Source organism: Lithobates pipiens, unplaced genomic scaffold (genome assembly GCF_037356315.1).
Source record: "Lithobates pipiens isolate NorthernLeopardFrog02 unplaced genomic scaffold, aLitPip1_a1.2 Scaffold_8, whole genome shotgun sequence".
Taxonomy (NCBI): domain Eukaryota; kingdom Metazoa; phylum Chordata; class Amphibia; order Anura; family Ranidae; genus Lithobates; species Lithobates pipiens.
In genome coordinates, this window is record NW_027507903.1 from 624,558,162 (window position 1) to 624,574,706 (window position 16,545).

General features: G+C 43.5%; 1 protein-coding gene across 2 annotated transcripts; it reads left to right on the forward strand.

Annotated features, from left to right (window-relative positions):
• The first annotated feature begins 449 nt into the window (after positions 1 to 449).
• LOC143961480 (olfactory receptor 1496-like) lies at positions 450 to 13,461 on the forward strand. Of its 2 annotated transcripts, XM_077470776.1 has the most exons (3): positions 450 to 548; positions 3,818 to 3,923; positions 9,893 to 13,461. In XM_077470776.1, exon 3 carries the CDS (start codon positions 9,896 to 9,898, stop codon positions 10,835 to 10,837), a length of 942 nt encoding a protein of 313 aa, XP_077326902.1. In that variant the 5' UTR covers positions 450 to 548; positions 3,818 to 3,923; positions 9,893 to 9,895; the 3' UTR covers positions 10,838 to 13,461. The 2 variants fall into 2 exon arrangements, with proteins under 2 accessions (XP_077326902.1, XP_077326903.1); XM_077470777.1 differs by lacking the exon at positions 3,818 to 3,923 and having other exon boundaries at positions 453 to 548.
• Positions 13,462 to 16,545: the final 3,084 nt, after the last annotated feature.

Here is a 16,545-nt window from a genome sequence, read left to right on the forward strand (position 1 = left end):
TGGATAAATTTGTATTTGTTACGTTCACTAACAGCCAAATTTGAAAGGAATTTCCAATACCCATAATTTAATAGTTAGTTATTATTTATTTTGAATTTACGACTTTGCGAATATTAGAATTTATGAATATTTGGAAAAATTCATTAAATAGGTTTTCATTAATGCAAATGAAATTCATTAAAAAATTTATTTGGAACAAAACGAATTACACATGTCTATTGTCTGTAAAAATATTATTGTGTAAATCAATACATATTCTTCGTAATGTTTTAATGTCTTAGAATCCCATTGAATTATTAACAATTCTTTTTTTAAAAGAAAATAAGATCTAAAAATAATTTCTACACATATCAACAATAACGAGTCTCATGACAATATCATTGAGCACGTCCTACAATTTCATCTACTAACATATAAAAGCAACGCAATTCTATCATCAGTAGCTTTAACTGAGGATAAATACTTATTGCCATACTTATTAATCTAATTATTGTTTATTGCATTATTCAATTTTCATCTGATTTTTATCTTGTTCTTTGCAGATTAAGGTTGGCTAATTGACATTTTTGAGTGTTTAAAGTGGAACTAAATTTCAGAAACTGACTGCACTAAGTTCTCTCCATTGATCTGACAATGTTACTGAGTCTTCTACTTCCATCCTAAACCTGGAAAGAACCAGAAGTGTGAGAGACTGAGGAAATTATTGGCTGTTTGACATTTATTGTCTTTTAGCCATGGCTTTAGAGCTCCAGGTCACACATAAGTATTTGAGTGGTCATTATTTAGCTTTTACTGAAGTTAAGGAGGAAAGTAAAGGGGGACAAACAGGCAATTGAAGTATGTTCTGGTGTTAGCTCTGCTTTAAAATAACACCGGTTCCTAGGGTTTGCACTGATCCCGGTTTTGTATCAGTACTAGAATCAATACTTTCAGTCAAGAACTTGCCAATACCAAGTACCGATACTTTGAGGTACAATTTCCCCCACTACTCTTGTGTGAGTGTTTGTGTAGAAAGGGAAAAGCACCATCATGTGGGCAGTTTATTAAAAGTGTTAGAACTCACAGTAAATATCTGGCCAAATGCAAAATCTATGTCCTGGTCCCACCAATGATAGCAAATTATGGCCGCTGGAGGTGCTCACGGGGCTGGAGGAGAAGTTTTGGGACTCTGTAGGTATAAAGCAAAGTGTCGGTTTTGGAATCGGGAGCATTTGCTTGGTATTGGCACCGATACTGCTATCAGTATCAGAGTATCCCTACCAGTTACATATTAAAACTCTTCTCCAGGAAGGTTTCCCTTACAAACCACACCACCCCACCCACTTTAACAACTTTGTGTCCTTAGCACATGTAAAAACACTGTAGACTTGAGGTGCTCAATACAAGCTCATTGATGCAGCTGCAGCCATGAGTTTTGTATCATTTGTTTAGAGCCAGCCATCAGCTGTTCAGTAAAGGTGACTAGAGTGGCTCTACGGCCACCCAATCATTTTTATGATAGTGAGAATGGCCCTTTTTCCTTGCCACCACCCTCAGTGGCTACAGGGCTCTCCCATTCCTCTGAAGAGCCCCCGCTGCAATGGCTGGAATAGTTAGATACAGAGGAGATTATGGAATATCTGTTCTCCAATATTCTTTGTGATTTATGAACCCTGAAGAGACAAGGAATTGTATCACTTCTTGTTTCAGAGCTGTCATTATCTGGCTACTGTAGTTGGAGAAACAGTGTCAGACCCTCAATAAGGCACTGAGGGTCTAATCAATCCCTGATGTCTTCATAAAGAGGGTCTGTCACATGCCCATACCCATAGGTATGGCATAAATATGGCATACCCATACACATGCCCATACCCATGTCCATAGGGTGCTTGTTAGCCCCTAGGTACACACTTTAAATGCATTGTACCACATAGGTGAAGTGTCATTGTCAATGTTGTAGTGAGAACAATAATAATAATTATTATTATTATTATTATTATTATTATTATTATTATTATTAAGGCCATAGAGAGATTATTTTGTCACTTCTAGTTTCAGAGCTGTCATTGCCTGGCTGCTGTAGCTGAGGATGCAGCTAATCAAGCATGATATGTGCTTGATTAGCTGAATTGGATTGCAAGGGAGACATTGGTGGTCTCCATAAAAAGAACCTGTCACCTGCTCATGCTATCACATAGGGATGTTTGCCATCTTGTGATAGCAATAGAGTTAAATGAAAAAAAAATAAAAAATAAGAATTTGAATAAATGAATGAAATAAATAAAAATGATAAAACATATTTTAAAAGCATCCGTGCCTCCCCCATGCATGATAGGGCCATTATCCATGTCTAAACTGATTACCTTATAGGATTTTAACCACTTGCTTACTGAGCACTTATACCCCCTTCCTGCCCAGGTCAATTTTCAGCTTTCAGCGCTGTGACAATTGCGCGGTCATACAACACTGTACTCAAATGAAATTTTCATAATTTTTTCACACAAATAGAGCTTTCTTTTGGTTTTATTTAATCACCACTTGGGTTTTGTCAGGAAGGGCATACCAGCAACCAAGATGGTAGCTACAGAAGATGTCCTGAGCCTTCAATTCCTGTAAGAAGAATTCCACGGGTGCGCCTGTGCCTGTCCGTGGTGTGCGCGTGCCGCAGCGTGCGCGCACACCTTGAGACAGTTCATGGCACCAAATGGCGATCCGGCCAGTACCTTGACTCCGCTCTAGCCTCTGCATCGGTTCCTGACCAGTGTATGACTTGGCCTGCCTGTACCTGCCTTCTCTCCAGTCCTCTGGAAGCTGTCGTCCCTCCTGTAGCAGCATCTGTTTCCCAGCCTGTGGTGTTCCAGTGTCAGTCTGTTCCAAGCTTCCAGCTTACCCTCTGCTCCTGGTCTTCCTCTGTATCTCAATTCCACAATGACTCTGCTAGGAGTTCCAGCCCAGCTCTGCCACCAGTGATCCTGCCAGGCACTTGTGCGACTCTGCACTCCTGCGCCACCTGTCTGTTCTACCAGGGGCCTCGAGTCAGAGGTGTAAGAGAGGCTGTCCTCTGCATATCAGGCTCTATCACCAGGTACATGACAGTTTTTTTTTTTTTTTTTATAAACAAACAAAAAAAAAAGACCAAGCACTGATGGGCACTGATAGACATCACTGATATGCACTTATAAGGCAGCACTGATGGGCATTGATGAGGCAGCGCTGGTGGGAACTGATGAGGCTGCACTGATTGGTGGCACTGATGGGCACTGATAGGCACCGGTAGAGGACACTGATAGGCAGCACTGATAGGGGGCACTGATGATGATGCACTGAATGGCAGCACTGATGGGAACTGGTAGGTGGCACTAGTGGGCACTGCTTGTGGGCACTGATGTTCCGTTCACTCCAGACAATAATCTGCTTTTTTTTTCTCTTCGTGCTTTCAGCGTGAGAAAAAAAAAGCTGATTACCGGCTCTGTTTACATCTCATGACCACTTGTCATTGGCTGACAGATGATCATGTGGTAAGGGGCCACGATCAGTCCCTTACTCAGATCTGTGATCAGCCGAGTCGCATTGACTTGCTAATCACAGGATGAGTCACGCGTGCCCCGCAGCTCATGCACGGAAGGACGTTCGCCATGGATGCCCTGCTGGCAATGTAACCGCAGGAAGAGGTGAAAGCATCATATATAAAAAATATTAGTGTTTGTGTAGCTTGTCGGCATTTCACAGGTATGCACAAATTTGGGTTTTTATATGTTTGGCATTTATTTACTCAACACAACCTCAGCTTTTATATTTTACCAAAAAGGGGGTATTATTCTTTGTTTGTGTGCATTAGAATTCAGCATTTTTTCCAGAAAATATGAGTTTGATAAATGGATGTGTAAATATCGTGTGGCATACAAAACAGCACCAGCCTCCATTTTATTCCCCAGGGCTTCAAAGTAAGTTATTCAGAAGATATATAATGTTTTATGTATTTTCTATAAAAAAATTTTAACCAATTGACAAAAGACTGTAATCACTTGACCTCCAGAAGGTTTCATCCTGTTCATGACTAGGCCATTTTTTGCTATTCAGCACTGCGCTATTTTAATTGGCAGTGGCAATGTCATGCTACATTTGCGCAAATTAATTGTATATCATTTTTTTTTATACAAATAGAGCTTTTGTTTGATGATATTTGATCACCATTGTATTTTGAATTTTTTTGCTATATAAACAAAAAAAAGACCAATATTTTTTAAAACATATCCAATAAAATCAAACTTCTTCATACATTTAGGCTAAAATGTATTCTGCTATATGCCTTTAGTAAAGAAAAAATCCCAGTAAGTGTATATTAATTGGTTTGCGTGAACGTTATAGAGTCTACAAACTATAGTACTGTCTATACTGTATATTTGAAAATTTATCAATTATAATGTGCTGATGGCCTATCACATTTCTCGAGGCCTTAAAATGCCAGGACAGTAAATTACAAATTTTTAGAAAGTAGACAGTCTTATGTATTTAGTAAGAGGCATGGCAAGTTTTTTTAAGTAATTTTTTTTTTTTTCCACAATTTTTGAGATAATTAAAAAATGTTATACTGTTGTGGCAGTGATCATGAATACTGACTGGTGACAGTATGCTAAAAAAAATACATAACTAAAAAAAAAAGCTAATCATAATAATTGTCATTCAATAAAAAAAAAATATATATATATACATTTATTTATTTCTTTTTTAACCACTTCAATACAGGGCACTTAAACACCTTCCTGCCCAGACCAATTTTGAGCTTTCAGCGCTGTCGCATTTTGAATGACAATTGCGCGGTCATGCTACACTGTACCCAAATGAAATTTTTATCATTTTTTTCCCACAAATAGAGCTTTCTTTTGGTGGTATTTGATCACCTCTACGGTTTTTATTTTTTGCGCTACAAATAAAAAAATACCGAAAATTTTGAAAAAAAAAATGTTTTTTTTTTTGTTTCAGTTTCAAAACTTTGTAAATAAGTACGTTTTCTCCTTCACTGATGGGCACTGATGGGGCTACACTGATGGGCACTGATAAGGCGGCACTGATAGGCACCAATGTGGCACCAATGAAGTGGCACTGATAGGCGGCACTGATGGGCGACACGGATGGGCGACACGGATGGGCGACACGGACGGACACTGATAGGTGGCACAAATTGGCACTGATAGCTGGCATGGATGGGCGGCACGGATGGGCGGAACGGATGGGCGGCACGGATGGGCGGCACGGATGGGCACAGGTGGGCATGGATAGGCGGCACAGGTGGGCATGGATAGGCGGCACAGGTGGGCACTCATAGGCGGCACAGGTGGGCACTCATAGGCGGCACAGGTGGGCACTCATAGGCGGCATCGGTGTATAGTAATGGATGCCAATCAGTGCCAAACAATAATGCATGCCAATCAGTGATGCCCATTGTGGGCACTGATTGGCATCCATTATGGGCACTGATTGGCACCCATTGTGCTGACTGGCATCCCTGGTGGTCTAGGGAGGATTATGACCTTTATTACCTTTTCCCTGGTGGTCTGGTGGCATCCCTGGTGGTCCAGTGTGGGCATCCTCGGGGGGGCTGTGCTGATAATCGATCAGCACAGACCCCCCCTGTCAGAGGAGCAGCCGATCGGCTCTCCTCTACTCGCGTCTGACAGACGCGAGTGAGGGAAAGCCGATCACCGGCTCTTCCCATTTACACTGTGATCAGCCGTGATTGGACACGGCTGATCACATGGTAAAGAGTCTCCGTCGGAGACTCTTTACCGAGATCGTAGTTGCCGGGTGTCAGACTGACACCCCGCAACAACGATTGCCTTGATGCGCGCCCCCGGGGGCGCGCAGCGGCTCATAATCCTGATCACGTCATATGACGTCCGGTCAGGATTATGAAACCACTATGCCGCCGTCAATTGCCTATAGGGCGGGCGACAAGTGGTTAACTATTTAATTTTTACTTTTTTCATCAGAGTAGCTCAGTGTCACTGTATGGTCACACTGAGCTACTCGGATGGAGAGTATGTAAAAAAAAAAAATCTCTGCTTGATCATTGTAACAGCAATGGGGGTTATTTACGAAAGGCAAATCCAATTTGCACTGCAAGTGCACTTGGGAGTGCAGTGGCCCTAAAGCTAAGGGGTGGATCTGAAATGAGTGGAAACTCTGCTGATTTTATCATCCTTCGTGCCAAGCAGCCCCATATTTGCATGCAATGGCGCAGATAGAGCTGTGCTGAAAGCGCCCACCCTGCGAGCTCCCGCCACAGTTACCAGTGCCTAAATTAAAGCTTCCATTCAATGCTTGCAATTGGGAGCTTTCTGATCCTGTGACCACTATGACAGCCAATCATGATAGTCATAACCATAAGCCCTGCCCCACCCCCCAGCATTCTAAAGCCCTTAAAGGTCTGGCAGGCACCATCTCTAAGGGGTTAGGCAGCAGGAATCTCTCAGGATCCAGAAGACTGCAGCTGTTTTATGACATTACGAAGGAAGGACCAGTCTGAAATAGGCAAATATTGTCCAAATTCAAAAGGATCCCTGCGATCACCTCACGGAGAGGAAGAATGGTGAGATGCTAAAGTAAACAACCATATCCCTGTGCTGCCTAGCAACAGTGACACTGATTTCTGCTCCCTGTGATTGGAGCAGAGATCGGTGATGTGCAAAACACAACCATGCCCCCACAGTTAGAAACACTCCCCTAGGACACGCTTAACCCCTACACTGCCACCTAGTGGTTAACCCCTTCAGTGCCAGTGTAATTTACACAGGAATCAGTGCATTTGTATAGCACTGATTGCTGTATAAATGACAATGGTCCCAAAAAATATGTCAAAAATGTCTGATGTATCTGCCATAATGTCGCAGTCATGATGAAAATCACTGATCGCCGCCATTTAAAAAATAAATAAATAAATTATATATATATATATATATATATATATATATATATATATATATATATATATATATATATATACATGTGTATATTAATAAAAATGCCATAAAAATATCCCCGATTTTGTAAACGCTATAACTTTTGCGCATACAAATCAATAATCACTTATTGCGATTTTTTTACTAAAAATTTGTAGAAGAATACGTATTTGCCTAAACTGAGGAAAAAAAAATCTATATTTTTGGGGGATATTTATTATAGCAAAAAGTAAAAAACAATGTGTTTTTTTCAAAATTGTCGCTCTTTTTTGGTTTATAGCGCAAAAAATAAAAACCGCAGGGGTGATCAAATGCCACCAAATAAAAGCTCTGTTTGTGGGAAAAAATAGACATAAATTTTGTGTGGAAGCCACATCGCACGGCCACACAATTGTCAGTTAAATCGACGCAGTGCCGAATTGCAAAAAGTGCTCTGGTCAGGAAGGGGGTCAATTCTTCCGGGGCTGAAGTGGTTAAATGTGATTCAATAAATTTTGAAATGTTATTATAACATGAGACCATTTTCTTTCCTGTTGGGATTATAGTGGCAACCTTAAAAGTCTGTTTTCTATTTTGTCTTTTTTTTGTGCTTAAATAATTGAATGTGGCGCCATAAACTTTCATAGTTTAACCGCTTGCTGACCAGCCGCCGCAGTTTTACTGCAGCAGAATGGCACTGCTGGGCGAAATGACATTACCATGCGTCACTTCGCCTCTTGGCCACTAGGGGCACGTGCGCCCGCAGCGTGTGCGCAGAGCTGATGTGAATGCCTGGTGGGCGCAATGACTGCGGGCCACCCGAAATCGCTCATGACAGAGAGAGAAACCGGATGTATGTGTGTAAACACACACATATCCCAGCTCTTTTAGGGAGTAGGGACAGATCGTGTGTTCATACTAAGTATAAACACCGATCTCTCTCTCCACCTAGACAGTCCCATCCCCCCTGCAGTTAGGACACACACTAGGTAACACAATTATCCCCTTGATTGCCCCCTAGTGTTAACCCCTTCCCTGCCAGTGCCATTTATACAGTAATCAGTGCATTTTTATAGCACTGATCGCTGTATGATTGTCAATGGTCCCAAAATGTGTCAAAAGTGTCCAATTTTGTCCACCGCAATATTGCAGTCCTGTCAAAAATCACTGATCACCACCATTACTAATAAAAATAATAATAATAAAAATGCCATAAATCTACCCCCTATTTTGTAGATATTTATAGCTTTTGTGCAAACCAATAAATACATGCTTATTGTGATTTTATTTTACCAAAAAAATGTAGAAGAATACATATCATCCTAAACTGAGGAAAAAATGTGTTTTTTGATAAAAAAAAAATGTGGGATATTTATTATAGCAAAAAGTAAAAGATATTTTTGTTTTTTTTCAAAATTGTCGGTCTTCTTTTGTTTATAGTGCAAAAAAAAAAAACTGCAGAGGTGATCAATTACCACCAAAAGAAAGCTCTATTTGTGGTAAAAAAAAAAGGATGTCAGTTTTGTTTGGTTACAGCGTCGCACGACCATGCAATTGTCAGTTAACCGGTTCCCGACCAGCGCACGCCGATGTATGTCGGCAGAATGACACGGGCAGGCATATTGGCGTACAGGTACGTCCAATCTTCAATGTCGCCCTTCTGTGCCAGTCGGGACCCCCGTAAGTCCGGTCGCGGGTCCCGTGGACTCAATCGCCGCGGGCATACCCGTGATCATCTTACGGGAAGGCTGAATGGAGGAAATGCCGTGTAAACAGCATTTCTCCATTCTGCCTAGCAACTAGTGACGCTGATCTCTGCTCCATGTGATTGGAGCAGAGATCAGTGTTCACTAAATGAAAGCCCAACCCCCCCCCCCCACAGTTAGTAACACACCCCTAGGAACACTTAACCCCTACACTGCCACCCACCGGTTAACCCCTTCACTGCCAGTGTCATTTACACAGGAATCACTGCGTTTAAATAGTAGTGATTACTGTATAAATGATAATGTGTCAAAAATGTCCGATGTGTCCCCCACAATGTCGCAGTCACAATAAAAATCGCTGATCGCCGCCATTACTAGTAAAAAAAAAAATAATAAAAAATTATTAATAAAATGCCATAAAACTATCCCTATTTTGTAAACACTATAACTTTTGCGCAAACCAATCAATAATTGCTTATTGCGATTTTATTTTACCAAAAATATGTAGAAGAATACGTATCGGCCTAAACTGAAGGAAAAAAATAAGTTTTTTTTATATATTTTGGGGGATATTTATTATAACAAAAAGTAAAAAATAATGCGTTTTTTTCAAAATTGTCGCTCTATTTTTGTTTATAGCGCAAAAAATAAAAAAAGCAGGGGTGATCAAATACCACCAAAAGAAAGCTCTATTTGTGGGAAAAAAAGGATGTCAATTTTGTTTGGGAGCCACGTCGCACGACCGCGCAATTGTCAGTTAAAGTGACGCAGTGCCGAATCGCAAAAAGTGGTCTGGTCTTTGACCAGCAAAATGGTCCGGTCTGTAAGTGGTTAAAGCGACGCAGTGCCGAATCGCAAAAAAATGCTCTGGTCATTGAGTAGCCAAATTTTCCTGGGCTGAAGTGGTTAAAAAAATTATTTGACTTTTTTTTTCCTCAGAACTATTCAATATTAATGTATCAATCCAATCCTAGATACATGTGTACTATTTTTTCTTCTTTTAACAAAACATAGTAAATTTATGTCATAGATATCTTAAAAAAGGCCCTTATCTTTTTGTTTGCATTTATTTAAATGAAATGTTAATATTTTGCTTTGGGTTAGTACACTTTGAGTATCTAATATATCATTGCATCACTGTATTTACTATTAATGAAAAAAAGAAATGTGTACGTAAGATTACTTGGCTTTAATAAATTCATTGCAATTTAAATCAAATAATTGTTGCCCATTAAAAAAAATACTGTTTTCGTTTTTTTTCGTCTTCAGATTATGGACGAGAAAAATGTGACCACTTTAACCATGATCCACCTGTTAGGATTTAATACTCCACAAGGTATAACATTTTTTATCCTTTTTCTTTTCTTCGTCGTTTATTGTCTGACGATATGTGGAAACCTCCTGATCATCACATTGGTGTCCTACAGCAAATCCCTCCATTCTCCTATGTACTTCTTCCTAACCCAGCTCTCCATATCAGATATATTATTATCAACTGACATTCTTCCTAACACACTCCATGTCGTTTTGATGAAGGAGATCATGATGTCATTTTCTGATTGCATCACTCAATATTATTTCTTTGCTATCTCAGAAACTTCAGAGTGTCTTCTTCTGACAGTGATGTGTTACGACAGATATGTGGCTATCTGTAGACCATTACATTATACCTTAGCAATGAACTTCCAGTTTTGTTGCATAATGATCATCACATGTTGGGTTTCAAGTGTTTTAATAGCATTGATTCACACTTTAACAATAGCCCAGTTATACTTTTGCGGTCCTAATACTATGGATCATTTTTTCTGTGATCTTGACCCAATCCTAAAACTCGCCTGCTCTGACACAAGCATTGTTCAGCTTGAAGTGATATTGTTGAGTTTTCTATTTGTTGTCATCCCTTTCTTTATTATTATTATGTCATATATTTGTATTGTGATCACCATTTTTAAAATCCCATCTATGAAGAGCAGGCAGAAAGTTTTCTCAACATGCAGTTCCCACCTGACTGTTGTGTGTATTTATTATGGGACTCTGGTTGGTGTTTATTTAATACCTCATAGTGGACAGTCATGGAATATCATGAAGTCCCTATCATTGCTGTACACTGTAGCCACCCCTCTAGTGAATCCAATTATTTACAGTCTGAGGAACAGAGACTTGAAAAAAGCTTTAGATGAAATTTTCAGCCGCTATCTGAGCTTGCCTTTGTAGTAAATGATAAAATATGTGCTTAAAGGGTAAGTTCACCTTTACAGAAAATCTGTAGTGTGAACTTACACTGGACCCCCTCCCCATCCCCCCTGGTCCCGCGATCACTTGCTGTGACACATCCGGTCGCCACTTCACTAGTCTGGGGATTTGAAATCCATGTAGCTTCATCTCCTAAACATACCACATAAAAGGTATGTATAGGAGGCATTCTAATTGGTAGTGATGGACGAACTTCCGACGGGACGTTTCGCGAATGCGAACCGTGAACGCGGCCAAAAGTTTGCGGACCCCATTGATTTTAATATCAGGTGAACCTTAAAAACCTCCAGGTCATATTTTCAGCCACAAAATACTTACTAGCTGTGCACACATAGTCCCACAACATGGACACTGACATAGCAAAAGTATTACGTGAATCTAGGATCGACAATGACAAGCATTTTTTTTTATCTGTGAAATTTTGACAACTCAGGAGCTCATGAAGGCCATGGAGGAGAGGCAAGGTCAGGGCAGTCTATGAAGTGGGTGCTGGAGATGATCAGTGCCACAGTCAGGGCAGCGCAGTCCTGTGCCAGTGTCCCAGTGTGCCAACCTGTGCTTGAGCCCCTCCCTCTGCCCGACCCTTACCTCCACCTAGGCAGGGCTCCACTGCGGTGGCCCGGAGATGCCAGTCCAGTTCTGATCCTCAGCCATGGTGCTGGCACTGCCTGCTGATTGGCTTCTCCACTGCTATCTCCCTCCCTGTCTGAAACCAGCACTGCGATAGAGACTGAGCACTGATACCAGCACCGTGATAGAGAGCACTGACACCAGCCCCGAGATAGAGAGCACTGACACCAGCACCGTGATAGAGAGCACTGACACCACACCAGCACCGAGATAGAGAGCACTGACACCAGCACTGTGATAAAGAGCACTGACACCAGCACTGTGATTGAGGGCACTGACACCAGCACCATGATAGAGAGCACTGACACTAGCACCGTGATAGTGAGCACTGACACCACACCAGCACCGTGATAGAGAGCACTGACACCAGCACCGAGATAGAGACTGAGAACTGACACCAGTACCGAGATAGAGAGCACTGACAGCAGCACTGTGATAGAGAGCACAGACACCAGCACCGAGTTAGAGAGCTCTGACACCAGCACCGTGATAGAGAGCACTGATACCAGCACCATGATAGAGAGCACTGACACCAGCACCGTGATAGAGACTGAAAGCACTGACACCAGCACCGTGAGAGCACTGACACCAGCACCGTGATAGAGAGCACTGAAACCAGCACCATGATAGAGAGCACTGACACCAGCACCTTGATAGAGACTGAGAGCACTGACACCAGCACCGTGAGAGCACTGACACCAGCACCGTGATAGGGAGCACTGACACCAGCATTGTGATAGAGAGCACTGACACCAGCACCATGAGAGCACTGACACCAGCACCGTGATAGAGACTGAGAGCACTGACACCAGCACCGAGATAGAGAGCACTGACACCAGCACCAAGATAGAGAGAGAGCACTGACACCAGCACCGAGATAGAGAGCACTGACACCAGCGTCAGCACCGAGATAGAGAGAGAGCACTGACACCAGCACTGTGATAGAGAGCACTGACACCAGCACTGTGATAGAGAGCACTGACACCAGCACCGTGATAGAGAGCACTGACACCAGCACCGTGATAGAGAGCACTGGCACCAGCACCATAAGATCACTGACACCAGCACCATGATATAGAGCACTAAGACCACACCAGCACCGAGATAGAGCAATGACACCAGCAATGATACCAGCAACTCGCTGCGGGACCCAAAAATATGACACCACTCAACCTCTTCAAACAGGAGGGTACGGGCATATAGTACGGTGTGCTTTTTTTGTACAAGAAAGTGAGCCAAAGGTAGAAAAAAGGTCCGTGTGCTAGATTAAAATCGTTTATAGAGTTATGCATATACATGGTCTACTGGTCACATGTATTGAATTCCCCCGAGATCCATGCCTCATTCCTTTTTATAAATGTGAGGTACTCAACACTGTCGTGAGCTAGGCGAGTGTGCTTATCGGTCACGATCCCCCTGCTGCACTGAACGTCCTTTCGGACAGGACACTGGACGAGGGGCAAGCCAACAGTTTCATTGCAAATTGGACAAGCTCTGGCCAGAGGTCAAGCCTGTCCACCCAGTTGTCCAGGGGTTCATCACTTCTCAGAACGTCCACATCGGCCGTTAACCCAATGTAGTCAGACACCTGTCGGTCTAGGCATTCCCTGATGCTGGATCCAGATGAGACCTGTCAATGGGTCGGCCGAAAGAATGATCTCATATCGGAAGTCACCAACACATCTTCAAAACGCCCTCTTCTTGCAGGCGCTGTTGGATTGGTACCCGCAACTCTTTCTCTGGGAGTGGGAATTCCTCCTCTGCCAGCAAAAGCAGAATGCAGCATTTCTCGAAGCAAGGCCTATAAGTGCTCCATTCTGACAGCCCTCTGTGAGGGTGGTAACATTTCCACCATGTTGTGTTTGTAGCGCGGGTCTAAGTACGTTGCCACCAAGTACTGGTCCTTGACCCTTATGCTTTTTATACGGGGGTCCCTGTTAAAACACTGGAGCATGAAGGCCCCCATTTGCACTAAACTGGAAGCGGTGTGGTGGCCTGGCTCCTGCTCATCATCCAGGATAATGTCGTTCTCCTCGTTCTCCTCTCCCCATCCATGTACAACAACAGGGATCCCAGAAAGGTTTAAAGCATGCTCTTCTAGCTCCTCCTCATCCGCCCCGACACCATCCTCCTCTGACTCCTCTTCAGACTCCTGTTGTTGACTTGTCTCAGATAGAGTAGCCCCCCCTGGGAATTCATCCAGCATTGCGACTTCCTCATCTTCCCGCTCCTGCTCCTCCATGGCTTGATCAATGACAAAACGCTATGCACGCTCCATAAAGAAGGCTTAAGGTACCATGTCACTGATGGGGCCATGGCTGCGACTGACCAGTTTGGTGATCTCATCAAATGGCCGCAGAAGTCTGCATGCATCGCGCATGAGCAGCCACTGGCGCGGTTAAAAAAAAACAGCTCTCCAGAACCTGTTGTGCCGCAGAGTTCATACAGGTAGACGTTAACTGCACGTTTCTGCTGGAGTAGCCTATCAAGCATATAGAAGGCTGAGTTCCATTGCGTCGGGCAATCGCAAACAAGACGTCTGACCGGCAGATTGTGTCACCGCTGAATGTCAGCAAGGCGAGCCATGGCCGTGTAAGATCTTCTGAAATGAGCCGAGATTTTCCTTACCTGCCACAAGATGTCCTGGACCCCAGGGTATTTGACAATGAATCGCTGCACAACCAAGTTTAAAATGTGTGCCATGCATGGCATGTGCGTAATTTTGCCCTGTTTCAACGCGCTAAGCAGATTGGCACCGTTGTCACACACCACTTTACCAACTGTCAAATTGAGCGGTGTTAGCTACTGATCTGCCTGTGAATGCAAAGCTGAAAGGAGTGCCGGGCCAGTGTGGCTCTTGGCTTCCAGGCACAACAGACGCAGCACGGCATGGTAACATCTCACCTGACATATTGAATAGGTTCTGGGGAGCTTGGGTGGTGCAGCGGAAGAGATGCTAGCAGCGGAAAAGGAGGAGTCAGCCGAGGAGGAGAGGGAGGAGGATGGAGTAGGAGGAGGAGGAGGAGAAGAAGAGGCAGGCCTGCATGCAATCCGTGGCGGTAAAACCAAATCTACGCGGGTGCCACGGGTTACATGCTTGACGGCTGTCAGAAGGTTCATCCAGATGGCAGTAAAAGTGATATACGTTCCCTGTCCGTGTTTGCTAGACCACGTGTCTGTGATCAGATGTATCTTGGCACCGACACTGTGAGCCAGAGATACATTCACTTGCCGCTGAACATGGCCATATAGCTCTGGGATGCCTTTCTGTGAGAAATACTTCCTTCCTGGGACCTTCCATTGTGGTGTTCCAATGGCCACAAATTTTCGAAAGGCCTCCGAGTCCACCAGTTTATATGGCAGTAGTTGGCGGGCTATCAGTTCTGACAAGCCAGCCGTCAACCATTTTTTTACGCAGTTTTTTACGCTCGAACATTTGGCCCACGGAAACCTGACTTTTTCCAGAAAAATGTGAGCTTGGCATGATGAAAGGTGGAGTGGAGGACAATTGTGAGGAGAGAGGAGAAGGAGAAGTAGAAGACGAGGCTGGACGGTGAGAGCCTGGACTGTGGCTTTGTGTGTTCCATTGCTCCCAAAAGGCTTGGTGATGGCAGCTCATGTGCCTTCTTAAGGCGGTCGTCCCTAGGTGAGTGTTGGGCTTAACGCAACTTATGCTTTGACTGCAAAGATTGCAGAAGGCAACACTATTGTCTGCAGTGGACACGTTTAAAAAAAGCTGACATTGCAGAGCCATGTGCCGGCGTCCTGGGAGGGCCAGATGTGACCGTACATGGTTGATGCCTCGCTCCTGATACATTTGCAGTCTGCTTTGTCCCTCCTGTGCAATCTAAGTTCCTCCTGCTTCTCCTCCCTATCTGCTAGTCCATATCTCCCTCTGAACTTCCCTCCTCTTCCTCTCTTGTGGGCAACCACGTGGCATTACTAGACACGTCATCATCGATGTCACCTTCCCCATCGCTATAATTAGAGATCTCGGAGTAGGCAGCAACAGCAGGGACCAACCTCCTCCTTGGGCTGATCTGGGTACTGTTGTCAGACTGCTGAGTGGCAGTTGTTGCTACATCTTCTTCCTGATCCAATGCCAAGAGTGGTTGCACATCGGAAATTTCTTGATATGGATAGGAAAATAATTCCTGTGACTCAAGCGGAAGGTATATGGTGGTGGATTTGTTGGTGGTAGTGTCTTTGGGGGTGCACAAAGCAGAGAGTGAAGAAGAGGGTGCAGATCGAGAGGATGAGGAGGGTGCAGAAGAGTAAGGCTGAGTGAGCCATTCAACCAAGTCTGGTGCGTCCTTTGACGTAATTGCATGCACCTTCTGAAATGTGCCACTTTGGAACAAGTCTGTTGCTCCTGCCCTACCCCTACCACCCCTGCAGAAGGGCCTGCCTCTTCCTCTGCCTGTCATTTTTTAAATGACCCTGTGATAAAAGTCTCTAGAGAAGTGCAGTATGTATGTGGAAGAAGGTATGTAAGACTCTGCTTCAATCTGTTGTTTTTGGGGGCCACTGGTCTATCACACCAGTTATAATACTTTTTTTTATTGCGTTTGCCACTCTTTGTAGTATCGCTGCAGAAACGCTGAGCAGTCACAATGCTGCACGGTGGAAATGCACTATACTATGCTTTCTATATGTACAAGTATTTTATACGTGTATTACACACCTATATACTACACACCAAATAGTACACCTATACCAGTCCTTACAAGGACCTTTGTGGACCTAGTAGCTAGTGATTTACAGACTGTACCTCAGTCCCTACACTGATAAAGGACTGCTGCAGAATAGGGCAACAGTCAGCAGCAGTGCACCACAACCCTATATATTGTACACCTATACTAGTCCTTACAAGGACCTTTGTGGACCTAGTAGCTAGTGATTTGCAGACTGTACCTCAGTCCCTACACTGATAAAGGACTGCTGCAGAATTGGGCAGTAATCTGCAGCACAGCCCTGCACCAGCACCCTATATATTGTACACCTGTACCAGTCCTTACAAGGACCTTTGTGGACCTAGT

Coding starts and splice junctions, on each gene's coding strand:
- LOC143961480 (XM_077470776.1), top strand. CDS start 9,896: ATGGACGAGAAAAATGTGACCACTTTAACCATGATCCACCTGTTAGGA.